The sequence below is a fragment of the Phascolarctos cinereus genome, unplaced genomic scaffold (genome assembly GCF_003287225.1).
Source record: "Phascolarctos cinereus isolate Bilbo 61053 unplaced genomic scaffold, phaCin_HiC Scaffold_2;HRSCAF=192, whole genome shotgun sequence".
In the NCBI taxonomy this organism is placed as follows: Eukaryota; Metazoa; Chordata; class Mammalia; order Diprotodontia; family Phascolarctidae; genus Phascolarctos; species Phascolarctos cinereus.
This window is the reverse complement of record NW_027555625.1, coordinates 346,609,182-346,632,833: the sequence shown is the minus strand read 5'-3', so window position 1 is coordinate 346,632,833 and position 23,652 is coordinate 346,609,182. Positions and strand designations below refer to the sequence as shown.

Here is a 23,652-nt window from a genome sequence, read left to right as displayed (position 1 = left end):
TTAAGTTTCATAAAGCGCTTCGTGTCTCATTTGATCCTCACAACAACCCTGTGAGGTTATCACTTCTTACAGTAATATTACTTCTTGTTTTTTGTTATGTAGGCAGTTTAGGGTTAAGTGACTTGTCCGGGGTCACACAGCTAGTAAGTGACAAGTGTCTGAGGCCGGATTTGAACTCAGCTCCTCCTGACTCCAGGGCCGGTACTCTATCTGCTACGCCACCTAGCTGCCCGCCAATAATATCACAATATTAATCTTAATTTATAATATTACAGTATTATCTCATTTTACAGGTGAGGAGACAAGTTTAGAGACTAAGTGTCTTTTCCAAGGCCACATTAACAGGGGCAGGTAGGTGGTACAGTGAATAGAGCACCAGCCCTGGAATCAGGAGGACCTGAGCTCAAATCCGGCCTCAGACGCTTGTCACTTACTGGCTGTGTGACCCTGGGCAAGTCACTTAAACCCAGTCACTTCACCCAAAAAAAAAAAACTCCAAGGCCACATTAACTACTGCTTGAGGCAGGATTCATATCCAGGCTTTCTGAATCCAAATCCAGTGCTCAATCCACTCTGCACATGGCCTTTCCTTGAAGATAGTAAGCCAGCTAAAATGACATCTCCCAGCATTTTCTACAAACACAGGAACCACTAGCCAGTTGAGTTGACTCATAGGGATTTGCCCAAACCTGTGGCAGAGAGGAATCCCCAGATAACAAGAACTCCCCCCAGCTGACCTGAGCCAGCTACCCTTTCCAGAAGAGAGCAAGTGTTTGCTGAGCACGTCCTTGTACAGAGCCCAGTGCTGAGCCTGTTGGAGAAGACAGAGGTAATAAGATTTGGACTCTGCTTTCAGGAGTTCTCTCCACTGTACATCACCACCTCCAGATAGATACCCTGCCATGGAGTCTGGGAGATCACATGGGGTGGTTCAGGAAAGGGAAGAGGAGACCAAACAGAATAGGTTCCTTCACCCCTCTGAGCCTCGTGCTTTTCCACCTCTAAAGTGAAAAGGTTCTGAGCCACACAGTCCATTCATTCGTCCATTCCACAAACATCTGTGAAGTGTCTATAATGTCCCAGACATGATACTAGGTGCTGGCGATACAGAGACAGCACCACGCAGAAGAGTTGACATTGTATTGGAGTCAAAATAATGTGGGCACAGATAAGTAAATAGAAAATGTATGCAAGGTAATTCTAGAGTAGAGGAGAGTAGAACTCTATGGGCGAGCAGGTATTAAGAGGCCTTGAGTAAGAGGGAGTACCTGGACTGAGCTTGAAGCCAGCTTCCTATTCTAAGAGGCAGAGATGGGAAGGGAGAGAGGTCTTGACTGTCTGCGGTCTCATGCCCAATGAGTGGAACAGACAGTAATTAGGCTTGAACCAAACAGGCAGAGTCATGGTGGTGAGGCCGTAGGTAGAGTGTGGTGATGCCCGCACCTGCCTTTTCCAGAAGCTCCTGCTAACTGGCTGATGCCGTATTAGTTGAACTTGCTTTTGGCTTTTTTAATTTGCCTTTTGAATAGAAAACTGACAACTGTGCCACTTGCCATCTGGCAAAAGAGGAACTCAGCCTGAGTGGAGTAACATGGTAACATTTTACCTTGGGAGCCTGCTTCCCTTAGATTGGGAGGCCAGTCTAAGGGCCTGAAGGCTGGAGGGTCATTGGGCATGATCAAGTAAAGAATTTTAGTTTTCATTCAACACTCCGGGGAGATGGATGTGGCAGTTGTTATTATTATCCTCACTCTGCAGGTGGGGAAACTGAGGAAACTTCCATTGTCATCTCAGGCTTAACATCAGCTGTGGAGGCATCACGATGCCTTGGAAAAGAGCAGGTTTAAACCCTGCTTCCCTTAATTTCTTCAAGGCGGGTCATTTCTGAGGTCCCTTACAGCTGTAAATCTATGATTCTGTGATGGTTGCACTTGTGCAGAAAGAGGCTAGGAAGATTTGTTAATTAAAGAAATAGAAGTCCCTTCTCTGTAGCTTTGCTTTCATTTTGATTACAGGGGCATCCACAGTTGCGGATGACTCAGACCTCTCTGCGTCCCTCAGAACCTTTGCATATAGGCAGTATTCATGGTGAAGAGGGAAGGAGGATGGAACCTTCAGAGAAAAAAGAGATTTTAATACTGTGTTGATGCAAGAAAGGAAAAATTGTGGCTGTATGCTTTCTGTGAGCCAAGCTTGTCTGGTTAGCTCGAATCTGTCTGTTCTCAGGGTCCAGCTTTGTTGTGTCGCATAGAGGCAGTTTAGCTTATCACCACACCATGAAACTTTCCAGTGGTTTAGTTTTAAGCATCCCCAGATGTTCCTCCAGTAGAGACACATTGTCATTCACTGGTTAGCTTGCACAATGAAATTACCATTTTGGCTACCAGACAAGAAAACTCAATCAGGAAAACTTATGGCTTGCAAAACCACCCAAAAGAATGGTTCTCTCTGCAAAAATGACTCCTTAAAAGCAGCATTGTGGAAGTCCCATGCTTTTTCTTCCTTGGTGATTTACATATCAGATTGGCTTCATTGATGAGCCACATGCCTTCCCCCCCCCCCCCCCGGCAGTCTTCCAGATGCTCAAGCTCCGGATTTAAAGTCTGGTCCCTGCTATCACCCCTGTCATCAGGGTTCATTGATACGGAGTTTACCCTGGCAAGTGGCCGGGATAAACCACATCCCCAGAATGGAAAAGGAGAAGGTGCATCAGGGAAGAAATTTGGGGAAAGCAAGAAGCTGGCTTTTCCCACCAGTCAACAAAAACAGCCAAAGCTAGCATTTTCTTTAGTGCTTTAAGGTTCACAAAGCACCTTCCTCAATCTCTCTGGAAAGTAGAGAGCGTACCTATCCCCATTTTATAGATGAGGAAACTGAGACTCAGGAAAAGTGATTAACCCAAAGCTCACACAGCTTCTGGACATCACTTACACTGTCTCTAAGTGAACTCTTTGGAAGTGCTAAGCACCTGGCGGAACATGAGAGATCAGCTAGCTAGAGAGGCGAGGTACACTTTAAACAATTGGGCAACGATGCTGTATGTGACAAGTACAGTAGGAGTTCAAAGTCAGGCACAATCCTGTGAGCAGAGGTAGTCATGGAAGTCTTCTTTAAGAAAGTGGGCTTGGAGCTGGGCCTTGAAGGATGGGACAGAGGTAGTGATGGAGAGGGCACACCAGATAGGAGAACGTCCAAAGCAAAGGCTCAGAGAATTGGAGAAGATCATGGTGTTGTTTAGTGAGAGTGGGATTGGGTGAAGCACGTCCTTGCTCTCCGAAGACTTTGGTGGCACTGTGCAGGAAGATCACTTCTCAAAAAGATCCTAAGTGTGGTTTTGCCTGAGATCTCTTAATGAAGGGCACAAGGCTAAGATGACTAGGACCTGCTGGGAAAGAAGGAAGTCACTGTCGTACTATGTTGTTAAGATGTCAGACAGCACAGAATTAAAATCTAACTAACTTGTAAGAGGGTATTTATTTCTTTTTTTTAAAAGAACCTTGTGCTGGAGAAGATAAGAGGAAATAAACGTACCTCCTTTTTGTTGGACAGCGGAAAACTGGGTATGGGGTGTTGCTCACACCCAGACATAGTTGGTGTATTTTTTGGTTTTGCTTAATTCTGTTACTGAAGAAAGTTCACTGGTAAAGGGTATAGCATGGAATTACTATGATATAACAATAAAAGACCTCACTAAAACTCAAAATATTTTAAAAAAACATGATGCCAATAAAAAAAAATTGTCCCTGCATGGGATAGGAAAGGTGCAGAAAATCAGAGTAATTGGGCCTCCACAGTCTGCCATGTGTCTCCTTGGTGAGTGGGATAGACCCGTTGTCTCTGTCTGCTATGCCCATGGTAGAAGCCCTAGCCCAGAGACTATAAAGGGTTGTTATATAAACTGGCCTTTGCCCAGTGCAAAGATAAACTATTGAACTCAGTCAATCAGAATGGTTTCCCCTGACAGGAAAAAAAAAACCCCGCCTTTGGTATATCTACAGTCATTTCTGATTCACGGTGAGGCGTCTGAAAGATTAAACTTTCCCCTGTGGCTAGATGACAGGTTCCCTCCATGGGACTTCACCAGTTAGTCTAGGATTTAGAACTAGAATCAATCCTCCTCTATTGACTTTATGTCTTCGTTGCTGTTGAGTCATTTTCAGTTGTATCCAACTCTTCGTGACCCCTTTTTTTGGATTTTCTTTGCAGAGATACTGGAGGCAAAGAGGGTTAAGTGATTTGCCCAGGGTCACACAGCTACTAAGTGTCTGAGGCTGGATTTGAACTTAGGTCTCCCTGATTCCATGTCCAGTACTCTATCCACTGTGCTACCTAGCTGCCATTAAATGTCTACCTCTTGCCCATAATTAAAAAACATACTTTATGTAAATAGTCTAATCCAGCTCCCTTGCTTTATAGAGATGGGGGGAAAAGCCCCTGAAAGGGGGCTGCTCAAGATCACACAGACAGTAAGTAGTAGGACTGGTCTCTGAACCCAGAACCTCTGAGTCTAAAAGTCTTGTGACTTCACCACCACAGAGCAGGATGCAGAGAACCTAACGGGCTGTGCAGTTGCCTCTTTTCCTGAAGAGTAGCTTTATGAAAATTGGTAAATCTGGGATCTCCAGTAATCAGCTTCTCAGAAACGGCTTGTTAGTGTAGCTTAACTGGCCATTAACAGCTGGAATAGGCAGATTTCTTGTGGGCTGTTGTTTAAACAGACACCTGCCGCCCAGAGCTCTAAAGTTGCCTTTTAATGAATTGAGCCGAGGCTGGCCGCTTACGAAGAAACGGTCTCCTCTAGCTGGGAAATGGGCTTCCCTGAGGGCCATGGAGGAAGTGGGCTGGAAGTTTTGGCTGCCCGGGTGGATAGAGTGTGAGCAGCTGCCCTCCTGCAAGGGGAGGGAAGCTCTGCCGCTTTGATAAGTTCCCAGCAGTGCCTCAGCTGTTAGCAGGGCTTCACTAAGTGAATTGTGGTCACTTCTGATTTCCAAGAGAACACAGTTGATTTCCTTCCTTTAATTGCCTTTGTGAAAGCAAAAGCCAATTAAAACCTGTGGCCCTCCATGCAAAAAGCTTCATTGAGGGGACTGAGGTGAAGCATCAGGGTTGCTCAGGGACCATAGATAAGAGAATTGTACTTTGAAGGAGGCTGACCTACACACAGCCCCAGAGTGAAAATTACCCACAGGATGTTTACTAGTGGTCAAGGGTTAGTTCTATGTATGGATAGCCAACAATATGACTTAAAAATAAATGAAATTTCTATCAAGGAACATCTCTGCTCCTCTGTGTTAATTAGGTTGGTCATAATAACCTGTCTAGCCTAGTTATACCTCACTCTCCTTCCAGACTCTATAATCCAGTGAGACTGGCCTTTCTCACATGTTTTGCTCCATCTCTCATCCCCATGCATTTGCCCCGGCTCTAATGAACTCCTTTCTCACCTCCACTGAAGAGAATTCCTTACTTTTATCAAGTATAAATTAAGTGCCACTTTACACTCCAAGCCTTTCTAGATTTCCCCCAACTACCAATGCCCTCCATCCCCAACGTATCTGGTATTTATTTTATATTTCTTCCCTTTATGCTTACATAAGTTGTCTTCCCCCATAGAATTTAAGTTTCTTGAAAGCAAGGACTGTTTCATTTGCATTCCCACGTTGTATTCTCACCCCTTTGCTGGGAATAGCACATAGTAAATATTTGATAAGTGCTTGTTAATAACTTGATAATCTTAATTGGAGGGTTCCCTGACAAACCTGGGAGTGAACTTGAAAGTGATGCTAGGTAAGCCTCAGGGGCTGGAGGGGAGAAGAGGCCTTGGCATCACCACCTGCTGCTGGCCAAAACAGGTCTTATTTAGGTCATTCAGCATGTCTGCACTGACTTCCTACTATGTGCCCGTCCATATGCCCGTATTCATGATTAGATGTCTTGCCTTCAGGGAGATCCCAGTCTGCTTGGTAAAATAGGACTCTGTATGGTTATTACAGCACCTCACCCAGATCCAGCTTATTGGAAAGAATAATGAGTTTTGAGTCTAAGGACTCAGGTTCAAATTTCAGTTCTGTAATTTACTATCTGCATGAGCCTATGTAAGTCCCCTCACCCCCATCTCTAAAATAGTGGGTGGACAAGTGGTCTTGAAGGTCTCTTCAAGCTCTAAATCTTATTATTAGCACAGTATCTTGCAAATCCCATGGAACTGAGAATATTATGTGACTGAGCTTAACCAAGTCTTAATGTTTGTGGCTCAAACTCCTGAGTGGCTCTAGATTTCACATAAGTGAAAGAGCCCTGTGGTCTGCCATTCATTGAGGAAGACTTCTTGGAGGAGACAAGATGGTTAGCAGCAGGAGTTGTAAAGCAGCACCTGACATGCCCTGGGACAGTTGGATTCTTTCAGTTAAGATCAGTTCTCAGAATGTCAGGTCACCAGGTTGGGCCCACAGGCCTCGGACTTGTCCCATTGCCCCCTGCAAAAGTGCATGTGGCCACCGGGTGAACACTGAAGCCTGGTGAAGGGTTAGATACCTAGGTTCACCTCCATTCCCCTAGGAGAGTGTGTGTGTGTGTGTGTGTGTGTGTGTGTGTGTGTGTGTGTGTGTGTGTCCTTGAATCTCCTGACCATGTTCTTTGCTTTGGGTGCTGGGTGTGGGTATCTCCTTGAATCTCCTGACCATGTTCTTTGCTTTGGGTGGAATCCAACATGTCCTTTTCTCTCCTGACAGTGTTCTATGCCATCCTGCATCACTGCCTTCCACGTCACATGCGCCTTTGACCACAACCTGGAAATGAGGACTATATTAGCTGATAATGATGAAGTGAAATTCAAGTCTTTCTGCCTAGAGCATAGCAGTGGGGCTCCTAAGCCCCCCGAGGAGGCCCGGGGAATAAGGGGAGAGGCTGGCTCAGTGTCTGAGCCCAGCCAGGCTGCCTTGGACTTGGAAAAGGTGACCTTGAGGAAACAGAAGCTGCAGCAGCTAGAAGAGGCCTTCTACGAGCTTGTGAAGCCTGAAGAGGTGGCAGAGAACTTGGACCTTTCTGAGACCCTTGTGGATTTTGTCTACCAGTACTGGAAGCTCAAGAGGAAATCTAACTGCAACAAGCCCCTCTTGACCCCCAAAACCGATGAAGTGGACAATTTAGCTCAGCAAGAGCAGGACATCCTATACCGGCGGCTCAAGCTGTTCACTCATCTTCGGCAGGACCTGGAGCGAGTGAGTACATGTGGCCACCCCAGCCCCAGCCCAGACCCGGCTCTTTTCTAGGACCACTGCTTGCCTCAGCCCTACGAGTGAGGGTGGAGGAAAGGGTGCTGCTGGTCCAGGGGGATGGCTCTTGGTAAACAGTCCTTGGAGACTTCTGTTCTCAGGGCAGAAGCTGTGCTCCATTCCTGGAAACTGAGCTCCTTGTACTTAGAAGATTATGGTGTCTCAAGGTAAAAGGGACTTTAGAGATTTTCTGACCCAACCCTCTCACTTTGAGTATTAGGAAAGTGAGGGGCTCAGAGATGGAAAGTATCAAGTAAATTGTACAACTAACGAATACTTCTAAGAAACAGTAGAATTCTGACACGTCAGGGCTAGAAGGCACCTGACACGTCAGCTAGTGTAGCCTCCCATCCTGTTGGGTAGGTTGGTGCTTCTTAGCTAACCGAGAGGGTTATGTTCCTGGAGTAAGGGTTTGAAAGAGTAGTGTAGTGGATAGACCATTGGACATGGAGTCAGGAAGACCTGAGTTCAAATCCAGCCTCAGACATTTATTAGCTGTGTGACCCTGGGCGAGTCACTTAACTTTTATCTGTTTTAGTTTCCTCGATTGTGGGATAATGTGAAGATATTCATAGAAATAATAGGGATAATAATAGCACCCACCTCCCAGGGTTGTTGATGAGGATCAAATGAGATCACATTTGTAAAAGTACTTTGCAAACCTTAAAGCGATATATAAATGCTGGCTAATATTATTCTTATTCTCCGAACCTGAGGAGTTTGTGCCTTTCAAAATAGAGGAATTAAACTTGTTAAACCTCAAGTTAAGTAAGTGTAAAAGAAAATGAGAATCAGCATCTCTGTGGACCCTAGCTTGGATGAGGAACTTAACAGCAGTATCTGTTTATGTTTGTGTGGAACATTCTGCTTTTCAGGGTACTTTGACATCAGCTGCTTTCAGAGGCAGAACGAGGGTTTGTATTTGTCCATGTCACAGATGGGGAAGTAGAGACCTAGAGAAATGGAATGGCTCGTCCAATATCTCCTAGTTAATTTGTGGCAGCTGGGATGGGAACCTCATTCTGCCTCCCAAGCCAAGGCACTGGCCAGGAAACAAAATTGGCCCCGGCTTCCTAAGGTTCTTAGCAGTGGAATTCAGCTCCGGTGATGTGAGGAGCCACTATCCCAGCCTCTGATGTTACCCCCAGAAGCCATGACATCATCCCAGCATGGCCACGTGGTGTATCAAGTCAGGAAACATGCAGGGGGAGAGGGACAGCTTGTGTTTCAAAATCGTGGCAGCTTAATTCTAGTGCAGAGAGTCCAGGGCTAACAGATAGGAACCGTGAAATTGTTTCCATTTATTGAAGCACCTGTTACGTGCCCAGACTGGAGCTAGTTACTGTGACTGGAGAGCTCTCAGATAAGTGGATATTGGGCATGTGGAAATGAACACGGTGCAAACTCAGGCTAAGGGGACAGAGAAACGGTAAGTTTGGCTGTCCTAGAGGGGTATATATATATATATATAGTGCCTTCCTCTTGCCTCCCCCCATCCCTGTAAAAGGCCTCTGCCCCCTGTCTTCTGAAGTTAGAAACCATGGGAAAATGAGAAGGAAGAGATAAGAGAAACACGTGGAAGAGGAGAAGGGGAAAAAATAGGGGCGGGAAAGAGACATGAGGAGAAAGGAGAGGAGGGGAGCAGAAGAAAAGAGAAGGGAAGGGGAGAAGGAGAGGACAAGTAAGAGGAGATGAAGAGGAAAGTTAAGAGGAGAGGGGAGATGGATAGGGAGAGGCAATGAAAAGAGACAAGGAGGGAAGAAAGGGCAGAAAGTTGAGAGGGGAGGAGAGAGGAGAAAGAAGGGAAGGCAGATGGAAGGAGGAAGTGGGGGAGGGCTGATGAGATAGGGAAGAAGGAAGGGTAGGAGAAAGAAAGGAAGAGGAAATGGCAGGAGAAGGGGAGGAAAGATGGAAGGAGAGGGGAGGGCAAGAGAGATGAAAAAAGAAATGGAAGGGGGAAAAAAGGAATAGGAGAAAACAAGGATTTGTTTAAAAAAAAAAGAATTCCATTATGAGATATTTGGGGTGAGTGGGGGTACTAGTGTGGCCATCCTAACCCAGGACAGGCCCTGACTCTTCTGGTTGCCAGAAGAGCTGCCATGCCAAAGAACTCATCCACCGATCCCTCTGGGGTATTAGAAGGAATAAATTCCAAACTCTGAGGTAAGAAAGCAGCATGGCATAGTGGGAAAAGCCCTAGAGTTTGAGGAAGAAGTGAGGATTCTGTTTCCAGCTACATCACTAGCTAGCCTTGAGCGAAGTCCCTTCCTCTTACTGAACATCATTTACCTCCTGTGAGAGGAAGAGAATGGAAGAGGTCAAGCTGTTCTCCAAAGGCTCTTTACCCCTGACATTGTGATGCAGTCAGTGTGGGCTCTCCACAATGCTGCTTTCTAGGAATGGCAGAGCCAAATATCCATTTCAAACTGTCTAATGTTAGATCTCAGCCAGAGGAAAAATGATTGCCTGTTTAATGTAACCCAAAGTGGCTCTCTGCTCAGGGGATGTGTAGGTACCAGCCCCAAATCACCCATTTCATTCATTGCCTCTGGGAAGTGCTCCAAGAGCGCAGAATGCCAAAGACACACAGTTACTCCCCAGGCAACCGACTCCCTCCCCTCAGGCTTCCTCCTGCTTGAATGGGAGCCTCCTTTCTTGGTGGTATGGAATGAGCCTTGGACTGAGGATTGAGATATGGATTTTAGTCCCTACTCTTCTACCAACTCACTATAGAATCTCCAGCCAATCCTTTGACCTTTAACTCACTAAATTTATCATTTATTTATTGAGCACCTAATATGTGCCAGGCACTGAGCTAAGCACTGGGGATACAAAAAAGGAACAAAAGTCCCTGCCCTCAAGGGGCTTATAATCTAATTAATGAGACAACAAGCAAACAAATCTGTGCAGACAATATATGGGAAATAATTAAAAGAAAGAAGGCATTTGAATTATAAGGGAAACGCAAGGAGAACATTCCAGGCATGGGAGACAGCCAGACAAAATTCCCAGAGCAGAGAGATGGTGTCTTGTTTGAGGAACTGCAAGGAGGTGAGTGTCACTTAATCTAAGAGTACATGTAAGACACTGGAAAGGTAGGAGAGGGCTAGATTAGGAAGGGTTCTGAATGCCAAAAGAGAAGTTTATATTTGATCCAGGAGGCAATGGAGAGCCACTGAGTGTCTTGGGGGAGTGACATGATCGGTGAAAGGAGAGTGGATCAGAATGGGGAGAAACTTGAAGCAGGCAGACTCAGCAGCATGCTATTGCAGGATCTAGGCGTGGTGTGATGAAGCCTGCACTAGACTGGTGGCAGTGTCAGAGGAGAGAAGGGAGCATCCTAGAGAGATGTTGCAAAGGTGAAATCTGGCCTTGGCAACACATTGGATACGGGAGGTGAGAAAACAAAGATGACCCGAGATTGGGAGCATGAGGGACTGGGAGGATGGTGTTGCCCTTGACAGAAAGAGAAAGGGTAGGGTGAGGTTTAAGGGGGAAAGATAGTGAGGTCAGTTTTGGACATGTTGAGTTTAAGATGTCTACTGAACATCCACTTTGAGATGTCTAAAAGGCCATTAGAGATGTGAGATCAGAGGTCAACAGAGAGTTTAGGACAGGATAGGTAGATTTAAGAATCATCAGCATAAGAGATGGTAATTCAATCCATGAGAGCTGATGAGATCACCAAGTAAAGTAGAGAGAAGAGGGCCCAGGACAGAACCCTGTAGACACCCATGGTTAGAAGGCATGACCTGGGTGAGGATGGGCAAAGCAGACCGAGGAAGAGTGGTCAAACAGGTAGGAAGAGAAACAGGAGAGGATAGTGTCCCAAGATCCTAGAGAGAAGAGAGTATCAGAGTCAGTCATTAAACATTTATTAAGCACCTTCTATGTGCCAGGCACTGTGCTGAGCAAAGGAGATACAAGAAAGACGTAAGACAATCCCTGCTCACAATTTAATGGGGGAAGACCACACCTGAAAAGAGGGATTGAAGCCCTGCAGCCAGGAGTGCCAGATGATCTGAGGAAGTGAGAGTTTCAGAGTTGATTTCTTCTTGCAGAATAAGTTTCTCTAGATCATGAAGTCTAGGAAAGCAGCCTGGAGAAGAGGCTGATGAACAGTGTCAGAGGCTGCAGAGAGGTCAAGGAGAATAAGGACTGAGAAAAGGCCATTGGATTTGGCAATTAGGAAATCATTAGTAACTTTCAAGAGAGAGTTTCGGTGCAATGATGAGGTCAGAAGCCAGATTATAAAGGGCAAAGAAGAGAGTGAGAGGAGAGAAAGTGGAGGCACCTACTGCAGATGGCTTTTTGAAGCAATTTGTCCACAAAGGGCAGAAGAGATGTAGAGCAAGAGTTAGCAGGGAGGGAAGGATCAAATGAAGGGTTTTTGCGTATGAGGGAGATACGAAACATGTTTATAGGCAGTAGAGAAGGGGCCATTAGATAAGGAGAGATTGAAAATAAGTACTAGGCTGGGGATGACAAGAGGGGACAATATGTTGGAGGAGATGGGAAGGAATGGGTCCACTTCTGGGTGGACGGGTGGGCCTTGGTAAGCAGGAAGGCCCCTTCTTCATGTGAGACAGGGGTAAAGGAGGAAATAGCGGCTCTAAATTCTCAGGTATTCCAGGAGTACTAGATTATGCACCAAATGTTCTGGATTCAAACACCCAACTCTGTTAATTACTAACTTGCAACCTTGCTCAATAAAAATAACTCTTATTTCTTTTAACAGTTTAAGATTTACAAGACTCTTCTTCATAAATAGAAACTAAAGCATAAGGAAATATCATGATTTTCCCAGGAGCCCTGATCTTCTAACTCCAGGACTCTTCCCAGTGTACCTCAGAGTCCTTATCTGTAAAATGAGTGCATTGACCTGGATGACTCTGGGGCCCCTTCTAGCTCTGACTCTTCTTTCCTCTCTTTTCTTCATCTGTAGAGTAGGGATAATCCTACCTGCCTTGCCCTGCTTATCTACCACAAGAGAACTTTGTGAAAGGGAAATAAAATACTATCTTTAAAGACACTTTCAAAAGAAGGTACTATCAGCAGCCGTATTGCTGTTTAAAACAGTATAGCCAAGATGCAGACTGGCCCCAGAGGAGGCCAGCAGTTCCCAGAGTTGTCATCGCCCTTCATCCTCTGACCTGACCCCATGGCACCACTCAGCACCACCACCTTTCTTCTCCCCTTCCTCCTGCTTTCCAGTTGTCATTCTAAGCTTTGCGTTGGCTACAGCCTTGGCCATGGACACTCAGTCACTGATGTGGTCCATCATAAAGAAGCCAAGGAAGAGATGGGAAGAATAATGTTGAATAAGTAGAGAAAGAGAATATGACTTGTTCTGGACAGGGCCTGGATGCTGGGCTTCGTTATGGAGAAGATGAGCTTGAAAAAAAAAATTCTGGTTCTTACTCTTGGGATGCTCACATTCCAGCATTGGGGCCAAGACAGTTTACCGGTAACTGTGATACAAAACAGGATATGGTAGGCCACAGGGGGATAGATAATAATTCTTCAAGGGTTTGAAGATTGCTGGATGGGAGAATCAAAGAAGGCTTCATGGAAGAGGGGACATTTATGCTTGGCCTTGTAGGATTAGAGCAGGACAAAGCAGGAGATGTATTCCAGTAGAAGGAATGTTCTGACCATGGTGCCGAAGTGGGAAGGCATAGGGTATGTTTGGGGGGAGAGGGAGTTGTTCAGTTTGGCTGTAATAAATACATGTGGAGGATCCTGTATGTAATGGGAACTGAGGCTGAAAGTAAATGTGTTCCTCGTAAAGTACATTTTTATAAATTGGGTCCCTTCTTAAAGGTACTAAAGGAACACTCATTTGAAGAAATCTTAGAGTGAATTTTTGTGGGTAAAACAATATCGTTATATATTCCTGTTTGTTTAAAAGCAAGGAATTTGCATCCTACCTATACCAGGCAAAAGTGTATTTTTAGGGAGGTGAGTCATGGACTTAGGGGACCTCAGCTGACGTTGGACCCTGGTTTCTCATCATGTGGGAGGGGAGGGCAGGGGAGAGATGGACTGTGCCAGTGGAGCACACTCTGGGAGGATCTACCAAACAGAAGAGACTTCGAGTACAGCCTGGTGCCGAGTAGGTCTGTTGTCTAAGGAGCCTCCAGAGAGGTTCATCACCAAGGTGGCCACACACTTGCTCCCAAAGACAGTCCATTCAGTAGTGGAAAGGTTACTGTCTGCTTTGGGAGGTGGGGTATCCACACAGACAGAAATCACAGGTCTTCAGTGTTGAAGTAAATAAGAGTAATAGAGGATCTAGAAAAAGCCCGTGCTAAACAGACACCTATCCAAGAGGACTTTTTTTTTTTGAGGCATTTGGGGTTAAGTGACTTACCCAGGGTCACACAACTGGTAAGTGTCTGAGGCCGGTTTTGAACTCATCTCCTCCTGACTTCAGGGCAGTTGCTCTATCCACTCCTCCACTGAGCTGCCCCCCCCGGAAGACTTTTTGAAGAATTTCTCCCTCCACAACGCTTACCAAACATACGTTCATCCGTAAGCCGCTTCTTTTCTTCCTGAAATGTTCTGCTCACATGTTAAATGTTACCCAACTGTATACTCAACCCCATGCTCACCTAAGCTATGGGTAAACAACCTGCCCTCAGAGGAATTACTCTCTTGAAGTCCAGTTAGCAAACATCTATCTGGATCTTGGGGCATCTAATCATATCCAAGTTTTTGGGAAATGATCGTAGTCTCATGCCCAAAAGACTCATGCTACCCAGACACTGGGTGAGTCCTGCTGGCCAAGGGGTGCTGGTCTGGGGCAGTCTGATAATCCTTCCTTCCCAAACTCCCCACTTCATCTCATCGTAATCCAAGACTTTAAATAGGGAAACATTTCTTTGTGAGAACCTACCCAGCCCTCAAAGTACGGCCCCTCCTTCACCGCCCTGTCTTTGGCTTTAGGCACCACTCTGTAGCTAGAGAGACTCTTGGTTCCTGTTTCTGCCACAGAACCAGGAAGTCACCTGGAGGAGGAGAGTTGGTGTCTGCTTTCTGTATCAGTAAATTTACTCTAAGAAACATTGGATAGGAGGCTAGCTTTGGAATCAGGAAGACCTAGGTTCATGTCCACCCTCTGACCCATACTAGTTGTGTGACCCTGGCAACTCTCTAAGCCTCCCACATTGCAGATCTGTACCAGTAGAAGAAATCTCTACATCAGGAAACCATAGGTCCAGACCATGCCCCCCCCCAAAAAAAAATCATTCTGCTAAAAATGTCCACTGTCTTGCCCCACGCATTGTCATGAGTGACTTTGCTGCTTCCAAATAATTCTATAAACTTATAAGTTCATCTGTTACAAATATGAGACTGGAAGAGACAGGTGACAAAAGGTATTTAAGGAAGAATTGTTCATTTCATATAGGAAACTTGGCTTTGCTCCCATTATGCAAAAGGAAACTAATTTTTGGCAAAGGGGGAGGGTTGATAATGAATGACACTTGAAAGCGTAACTGTGAACATTTCAGAATGATGCTACTTTCTCAAACATGCTGCAGGTCATTTCTTTGCGATGGTGGTCCAGGGTATCCACAGGGCCCTGAGGTTGAAGCCACTTGTAAAAATGCCCTCACATTTATCCCTCACCTCAACACAAAAATCTTTTCCATTGCCTAAAATGATGCTGTTAAGAGTCTATTCAGTTCAATACAGCTTACATTTTTTTGTTGTGTGTCTATTATGTGCAAGGTACAGAAACAGAATAAAAAACCATCCCCTGCCAAATTCTGTTGGGGGAAGAGGGGATGCCTCACTTAAACATAAATATGAGATAATTTAAAGAACAAGATAGCACTAGCAATGAGGCTGATTAGGAAAGGCTTCCCCAAAGAAGTGGCAACTTAATCAAGCTTTGAGAGAAACCAAGAGTATCATGAGATAGAGGTGAAGAGGGGAGCGAGTACATTCCAGGATGCGGAACAACCTGTATGAAAGCATGAGGATAGGAGACAGAGTGCCAAGTTTGGGAGCCAGCAACTAGTCCATTTTAGCTTCAATGTGGAATGTGTAAGGAGGAGTTAATGGTGAAATGTCCAGAAAGTAGACTGGAGACAAATTGAAAGCTTTTGAAGGTCAAGCTAAGGAATTTGTTTTTATCCTAGTGGCAGTAGGGAGCCATTGAAGATGCTTGATCAGTAACATTGAAAGGCTTGTACTTTAGGAAAATTCTTTTGGTAGCTGTGGAAGATGAGTTGGAGAAAAGAGAGCCTGGAAGCAGGAAATCTGCTTGGGGGGCTACTGCAGTCATCCAGGCAAGAGGTGATGAGGGAATGAACTGGCATGTTGGCTGTACACGTAGAGAGAAGAGGGGAAATGCTAGAGTTGTTCTTTGTGTAGAATTATCATGCGTGGCAGCAGATTGGTGAGGAGGTGGGGGTGAGGATAACCGTAAGACTGCAAACCTCTGTACTGGACGGTTTGTGATATATTCAACAGAAATAGGAAAGTTTGGAGGAAGGATAGATTTAGAGAAAGAAGATAATGGCTACTGTTTTGAACATGTTGAGTTTGAGATACCTATTGGACCTCTAAGTGGAGAAAGCCATCAGGCAATTGGTGATGCCAGACTGGAGCTCAGAGGCTTTCAGAGTTGTATATGTAGATTTGGGAATCACCTACATTACAATGACGGTTGAACCTATAGGAGCTGATGGGAGATGTTACAAAGGGAAGAGAAAGAGGGTCCATCCAGGTCAGAGCCTTGGGGCCACATAAGGTTAGGACAGAGTTACCAATGATGACTAGGATCTAAAGGCTTTTCACATTTTAAGAGCCTTCCCCCACTATGCTTATAAAAGTGCAGTTTGTCAGAGCAGCTAGATGGTGAAGTAGATAGAGCTCCGGCCTTGGAGTTAGGAGGACCTGAGTTCAAATCCAGCCTCAGACGCATGACACTTACTAGCTGTGTGACCTGGGCAAGTCACTTAACCCCGATTGCCTCACCAGAAAGCAAAAAAAAAAATGCAGATTGCCCAGGGAGAGGTCATTGCTTAAGCTTATATCAGCCCAGACATAGATATTAAAATAGAAAGGGACTTTAATGATCATCTAATCCAGATGGAGAAACTGAAGCCCAAGGGAATGACAGAATGTGCCTAAGGTCACTCAGTGATTTAATAGCAGGGTCATTATTAGAACCCAGGTCTCCTGACTCCTCCATCCAGGGGCCTTTTCCATCCTTGATACCCGTGGGAGAGGGTAGAGGGAGTGGGATCAGGCCAAATGCGAACTTTAGTGACTTCATCAATGACTGGCACGGGCTGGTCTTGCTGCCACTTGGATCCTCAGCCTCCAATCTATAACTCAGAAAGAGCATCATTCATCACATTCTCTGGCTCCTTCCCATTCCCTCTTGAGTATGCTTCTTAATCGTTCCCACAGTGATGATGTGTATTGGTTATTTACATCACACATCTAGGAAACGCTCATCCGTAGAGACATTCATGCCCATTCATTCCTGGAAGATGGGAGAACAAACCTGGAATCCCTTGAGCGTGCTGTTGTGTCCTGGCCCCAAGGCAGGAGCAATCCAGTGCTAGGTAAATGGAGATTAGTGTGCTCAGCAAGGCCACTTTGGCTACTGAGGCAGCAGGAGAAAAAGTGGAGCATGATATGTCACTGTTAAGCCCACAAAGACTCCCGAGAGATTACAGCTAAGTACTGTTTGAAGGCTAACAAAAACGGACTTGCTGGAGTGTCAGTGATTGGCAGGCAGGCTGGGAGAGGATTAGGCAAGGAAAGGTGATTGTGGGGATAGGGGGAGGGTGCTGGAGAAGGGCATGTTCAGTCAGATGTCAGCATGCTGTGGAAGGGAGGTCTCCTCTTTGAACCCAGCTTGTTTATTCCTTTATCTTTTCCCCCTTCCTCCCATTCATGGCCAGTATTCTGGCCCAAGCATCCTTGCAAATAGGGTTTGCCAGAGGTGCAGGGATCTGGGGAAGCACTCCGTGTCAGCTTGTATTAAATCCCGTTGGACTGTCCCATCTTATAATTAGCTCAGATTATTCACTCCTAAAAAACACTGAAATAGGACTTGGCCCCAAAGAGCAGCCACTCTGAAAACAAGGCCTTGCCTTCTCTCCTCATAGAGCTGTTTATTCATGGCTGACCAAAAAAAAAAAAAAAGATGTCCTTTAAAGCCGGCCCATGATAAATGCTCTGGGGTAACTGAGCAACTGTGTCATCTTTCCAGGCAAGGACTTTCATCAGGGACTCTGTGTGTCTGTGTCTGTGTCTGAGTGTGCGACACTCTGCTCCCACAGAGCTCCGTTTAATCAGTGACTTCCTAGGACTAAGGGGCAGCTGGAGTGTTATTCCAAGAACTCAGCAACAGATGGTTTATGGAGGAGCTAGGAAAATCTGGGAGCAGCTTTGGGACAAGAGCCCCTTGCTGAGAACCTACACTAAGTGAAACCTCGCTGGAGAAAGTTTGCACATCATTCCATCCCTGGAGCTTGGAAGGGGTCCAGAGGTTCTACTTGACTGTGATCTGTATACACAAACACACACTTTTCCCACTAATCATACTAACATCCAGTATCCAGGTCTGTTGGCTTCTTTCTCCCTGAGTTCTCCGTTTGCCTGTGTGGAAACTACTAGGACTAAGAACTGTGCCGATCATGCATCTACATCTGCCCGGGCTTGGTCATCCCAGCGCCCAGAAAGCTGACCTTGCTTCATGGCCATGGGACCCTGGGTGTACAAGGTTTTTGGCCCACTCCCCAGACAGGAGTTACCTACCCCTACCTAGAACTTCCTTTCCACCCATCCAACATAGAATCAGCTCCCAGGACTTAAACTTGGTCACACTTCCCCCCTGACACTCTGAACGCAAAATCAGCATCAAAAGATCTTCATTTAGGGATCCATTCCCCATACGCTCCACGTACTCCAGTCTGCTCTTTCTTTTTCACTCACTCAGGGGCCTAACCACTCCCAGAATGATCCACACCTTTTAAATAATTTCCTAGCAGTAGCTCTCTTACCTATTATTTATCAGTTCCCTCCTCACCTCCCAGGGTTTGGTTTGGTCTGGTTTGGTTTGGTTTGGTTTTTAATATGGAAAACAAAAATTGCGTTGAAGTCATCATTTGACAAGAGGAATTTACTGTAATAATGACTAGTGATTATTTTTTACATTGTAAGTGCCAAGGCTTTAGTAATGTGGGAAGACATTAATAAAAGATTTACAAACTGTAAAAGCGTATGCAGGGGTGGTGACACGTAACTATAGACAGCAGCCTGCCCCTGTGGCCTTCTGTACCCAGCTGTCTGCCTCCTTTCTTCCTCCAGCCATTTTCAGGCTGTCTTAGCCTAAGAAGTAAAATCTCATTGCTGGACAAGAAGGAAGGTAAACCACAGGTTTTAGCCAAGGGCTTCCCTTCGTCAGCAGTCAATCAGACATATGTGTACTGAGTATTTACCGGGGACTGTGTCTCCAGCTCTGTGATGCACCTTGGCAGAGACAGCAGAGGCAGGAGATTTGCTGATCCTGTGAGCGGGTTTTCGTTTTCAGAAATCTCACAGTTTGCTTAGAGAGCTAAGATCCCACAGAGGAAACCAAAAATGATACTGAGCATTGTGTGCTAGGCACTAGGCTAAGGGGCATAGATGGTGCTAAGTGCCCTAGGGGTTCAGAGCAAGGTGAGATCATTGTAGAGAAGAGCAGTCAGAGAAAGCTGTCTGGAGGAGACAGGAAACCAGCTAAATGGTAAAGGATCAGGACAAAGGTTTGGATAGGCCAATGGGAGAAAGAAAGGTTTCCAGGTTGGAGCGCCAACAGGAGTAAAGACACAGTGTGGCATGGTGTATGGAGCAGACCTGCCACGAATGCTCACTAGATGTGTGACCTTTGGCAGATCCAGTCCTGCCATACTTAACAGTGTGTGACGTCAACAAGTCAACGTCTCTGGACCTGAGTTCCTTCATCTATAAAATCAGGGGCTCCAAGGTTCCTTCCAGCTGTAAATTTATGATCCTGTAAACCTGGTAAACGTTGGAGGGAAGTAACAAGACTAGCTTGACTGGAACAGAGGGTGTGTGCTGAAGTGGATGGGGTGGGAGCCAAAGTTGAATGGATAGAAGATTCGGCCCAGTTTTTATGGGTGGACGTAAATCAACCAAAGAGCTTGGGATTCTGCACTGACGTTTCTGACCCAGTCCTCGTGGGACAAAGATGACACGGGGCAGACTCTTGACCTGTAACCATAAGGTGGCGATGGGATTCATCGGACTGGATTAGATTGAAAGGGATTGGACCCTGGGTCATGGTTTCTCCCTCCAGCATGATGGGCCTGTGGAAGCCGTGGTATTTGCTTGATCTCTGCAGTGGTGTCGACCTGCCCAAGATGTGGTAGTTTAGGTAACCTGTCTTCCCAGCAGAGAAGGCAGGTCACTTCCTAGGACTGGACTCACTACCCTTTACAGTGAAGCTTATGATTTGAGTCTCAGAAGAACTCAAGACAACTCCAGTCGGCATCACCGTCCTAATGAGGACGTTGTGCTTGGCCTACAAGTCTCTCCTGTAGCTGAGTAGGAGCTGCTATTCAGGAATCTTGTCTTGAGGGAGCTGCATAGGCTAGAGGCCAGGCAGTACCACAAGAACCAGGCAGAATGACAAAGGTTGTGATTCTTTATTCAGTGTGTTCCCTCCACCATAGCCAGGTGTCAGGGTGGACCAGTGGTTAGAGACCCAGGCTGAACACTGTGGGAATAGACTTCGGGGCCAGGCCCCACCACTGAATTTGCCACATTTCCCTTAAGAGCTATCATGTGGAAGAGGGAAGAGGCGGGTTCTGCTTGGCTTCAGCAGACTGCGCTGAGGTCAGTGGTTAAAAGTTGCTGAAGAACTGGTTTCAGCTCGATAGAAGGAAGAACTTTATAACAATCAGAGCTGCCCAGAAATGCAGTGGGCTGCCTTGTGAGGCATTAGAGGTATTCCAGGTGAGGCTGTATGCCACCTGTCAGGGCTGATGGAGAGGGAGTTTCTACACTGCAGGAGGATGAACCGTGTGGCTTCTGGAAGGCAGTTTTCCCCTCCTAGTTCTCTATTTTGTGAATGGAGGCCCTGGGTAGGGACTTCTCCCATTCATGCAGACTTAACTCAGCTCAGCAGTTGTGGTTGGCACTTAAAGCATCTCTGGAGGGCCTCCAGTCAAGGGAATTTCTAGTCCCTGTTTGCAAATGTGACAGCAGGGACAGCAGGACATGTTAGAAGCCTGTGGGCTATAACCCCAAACCCTGGCCCTCCTGAGCAAGGTTCAGGTAGTAAATATCAGCATTTTGTGTTTGACCTCCCCATTCCCCCTTGCCTTTTTCTGCCAAAGCCTGATCCTGACCTTCAGACGTCAATACGAATAGAGACATTTGAATGTTACAGCTTAGAGCAGGAAACTTAAGAGCAGGGTTTTACAAATACCTTGGGATCTCAGAACCGGTCCCCAAATTTAGAAGCCAGTTAAGGTTTTCAGGTGCGAAGGATAGAGGTAGGGAGGTAGGAGGAAGACAGCCCCTTGCCATAGGGCATTTGTTTCTTAATTCAAGTTCAGACCCAGAGTGGAATCATGAGAATTCTTGATGGAAGCTCTCGAAAGTACTTGTGGGGGAGATGAATACATCTGAGCATAGGCACACACAAAAGCCCTGGTGGCCAGTGACCTGTCCTTTGTCCCTGACCCTCAAGTTAAGGAAGGAACAGAATTAAAACCCAGTCTGGTGCAATAGTGCCTGAGGAGCTCCCAGACAGGAGCCTACTACAGCACGTGAAGAGGGTGAGTTATGAGAAAGAACAAAATAATACACTTCTGAACTGGGATAGGGCGAGGCCCTGAGGGTCCAGGCAAGGAAAGGAAAGCAGCTCCTGCTGTCTGGGAATAAGGCAGAGACGTAGAGGGGATTATCTCCGGAGGTGACTCCAGAATAAGGACGCCGTGGAAGGGGCCGTGTGCTGGACAGACAGGGAACTGATGAATTGGTGAATTGGCTGCTCACCCCCGCTTTGGGAACAGGCTAAGATGAGGTTGGTTCTTCATAGCCGCTGGTGTTGGGTGGAGTTCTTAATGGTGGGGAAGGAGCTAGGGTAGCAGGAAGGCCAGTGGCGGAGATGGGGGAGGGATTGCTTCCTCCTGGGTCTCCCACCACAGATAGAAGAGGAGAGGGGTTTGGGGTGTTCAGGTGACAGTGCTTACTCTCAGAATGTGGCAGTTTGACCTCAGAGCAGAAGCGCGTCAATCATCTCGGAGGATGCTTCTTAGCTAAGTCATATGCCCTAGCCCCATTCCATAGCTAAGGGAATGAGGTGAGGGACAGAAGAGACTACTACTTCAGAGAGTCCTGGAAACTGAAGAATCAGCACTAATGGCGTAGCCCATCTTTCTCATTTTTTTTTTAAGTGGAGGGCACTGGACCTTTGATTTCATTGGCATAGGGAATTCTGATGAGGAAATCCCCACTACCAAAGCAGATCTGCAACTTAGGGTGTAACCTGGGGCACTACTGGGCTGAATGATTAGCCCAGGGTCTCACAGTCTATCTGTGAGAGGCTGAACTTGAACCCCGGTCTTACCAGCTGAATCAGGCTCTATATCCGGTATGCTTCTCCAACACTATAGTTATAACAGTTATTACGGCAATAATCATAGTTAATATTTCTGTGTCACTTAAAGATCTGTAAAGTTTTTTCATCACAACCCGTAAGGTAGGGTACAGTACACCCTCGTCCTAACTCAGAAAGTCACCCATGATTCCACAGCTCAAGCACATCAGAGCCAGAATCCCAAACAGCTAGTTTCTTGGCTGGGAATTAGCTTATTCATAGGATTATAGGTTTGGGGGTAGAAGAGATCATAGATGTCATTTAGTCTTAACCTTTTATTTTCCAGATGGGGAAACTGAGCTCAGAGAGGTTAAATGTCATGGCCAGAGTCACCTGGGTAAAAAGTAGCAGAACTGAAATACAACCCAAGCTGTCTAACCCCACACTGGCTTTTGTCATCATGCCCATGAGCATGGGGTAGATAACTGGAGGCCAGGAGGAAGAGAAGGGCTGTGGGTGCCCAGCGAGGCCCTCAGACAGTGTTTGCTGCCCTCCCGTTTCCCAGTGACCCCCAGGGAACAGAGAGGGGGTGGTTCTCATAGTCACTCTGTAAGGTGGGAAATCTTTTCTTGTGTCTCCTCAGGTTAGAAATCTGTGCTACATGGTGACAAGGCGAGAGAAAATGAAACACTCCATCTGCAAACTTCAGGAAGAAATATTCCACCTTCAGATGAGACTTATTGAAAAGGATCTTTATCGAGGTAGGAGCCCCTTTCTGGGACTGGAGATAGCTGGGTTGCCCTTTCCCAGGCTTTAGCAGCCTTTAGACAAAGCAGAAGTAGGCAGAGAACCTTCTCCCACCCACGTTCTCCCCTCATTCCAGTCTGAGACTTGGGCTGGATGGTACCAATTGCCCTTAACTCTTGGGAGATCACAATATTTCAGTCAGTTGCAAATGTACAAATAGACCAAGGGATGGGGAGGTGGGCAATAAGCAAGACTGGGTAACAGGGTTCTCAGATTGGAAGAAAAGTTTATTATAAAGACATTTATTGAACGTCTTCTCTGTGCTCAGGCCTATGCTTGACTCTGCTGTGGAGAGAATGGGAAGAAGTCAAGTTACTCCTTGATCACAGGGAGCTCCCAATTTAGGGAAGACAGAAGAGAAGCACTCATGCCCTGCCCTCAAGGGGCTCACAGTCTTCCTACAAAGATGAAACACAAAATAGCTACACAATATTATGTTAATGCTAATTTGATTATAAGCAGGTGATCAGGTCTCTGGGATAGACAGTAAGAGCTTTGGGCAGGCAGAAAGGGGAGCAATCAGTGTTGCTTTGAGTTGTCAGGGAAGGCTTCATAGAGGAGGCAGAATCTAAGCAGAGCCTCGAAGGGCATGCAGGATGGGTTAGTAGAAGTTTGCAATGCCTTCTGTAAAACAAGGGAAGCTACCAGCTCCTTGCTATCCCCCCTGCAGATTCCCTCAAGAGCATTGTTTGTGAGTAAGCCCATAACTGTTGGACTGCGCAGAACTGCCCCCTAGGGAATGTCCAGGGTGGGACTGCTGGCTGGGAACTGCTAGAAACCAGTCTCAGGCGGTCCTCTGCTTGGCCAGAGGCAGAGCTCAGCGCTGAATTCCAAGAAGATTTGGGGAGGAGGGGTACATGACTCTGTCTCCACTTTCCCTTCCTCGGTCTGTCTCCTCCCATCCGGATTCAGATGGCACACTCAGAGCAGTTCAGAACAGTGGGCCAGTGGGCACATCTGGGCTGGCAAACTGGAGGAACAGTTGTCCTGGCA

General features: G+C 46.3%; 1 protein-coding gene across 7 annotated transcripts in view; it reads left to right on the top strand.

Moving 5' to 3' along the window:
* Positions 1-23,652, top strand: part of JADE2 (jade family PHD finger 2) — a 197,889-nt gene that overhangs the window by 150,828 nt on the left and 23,409 nt on the right. For all 7 annotated transcript variants that reach the window (XM_020991214.2, XM_020991216.2, XM_020991217.2 and 4 more), the window contains 2 exons: positions 6,732-7,220; positions 22,496-22,613. In XM_020991214.2, coding sequence (XP_020846873.1) covers positions 6,732-7,220; positions 22,496-22,613 — 607 coding nt within the window. The remainder of the gene's footprint in view (positions 1-6,731; positions 7,221-22,495; positions 22,614-23,652) is intronic.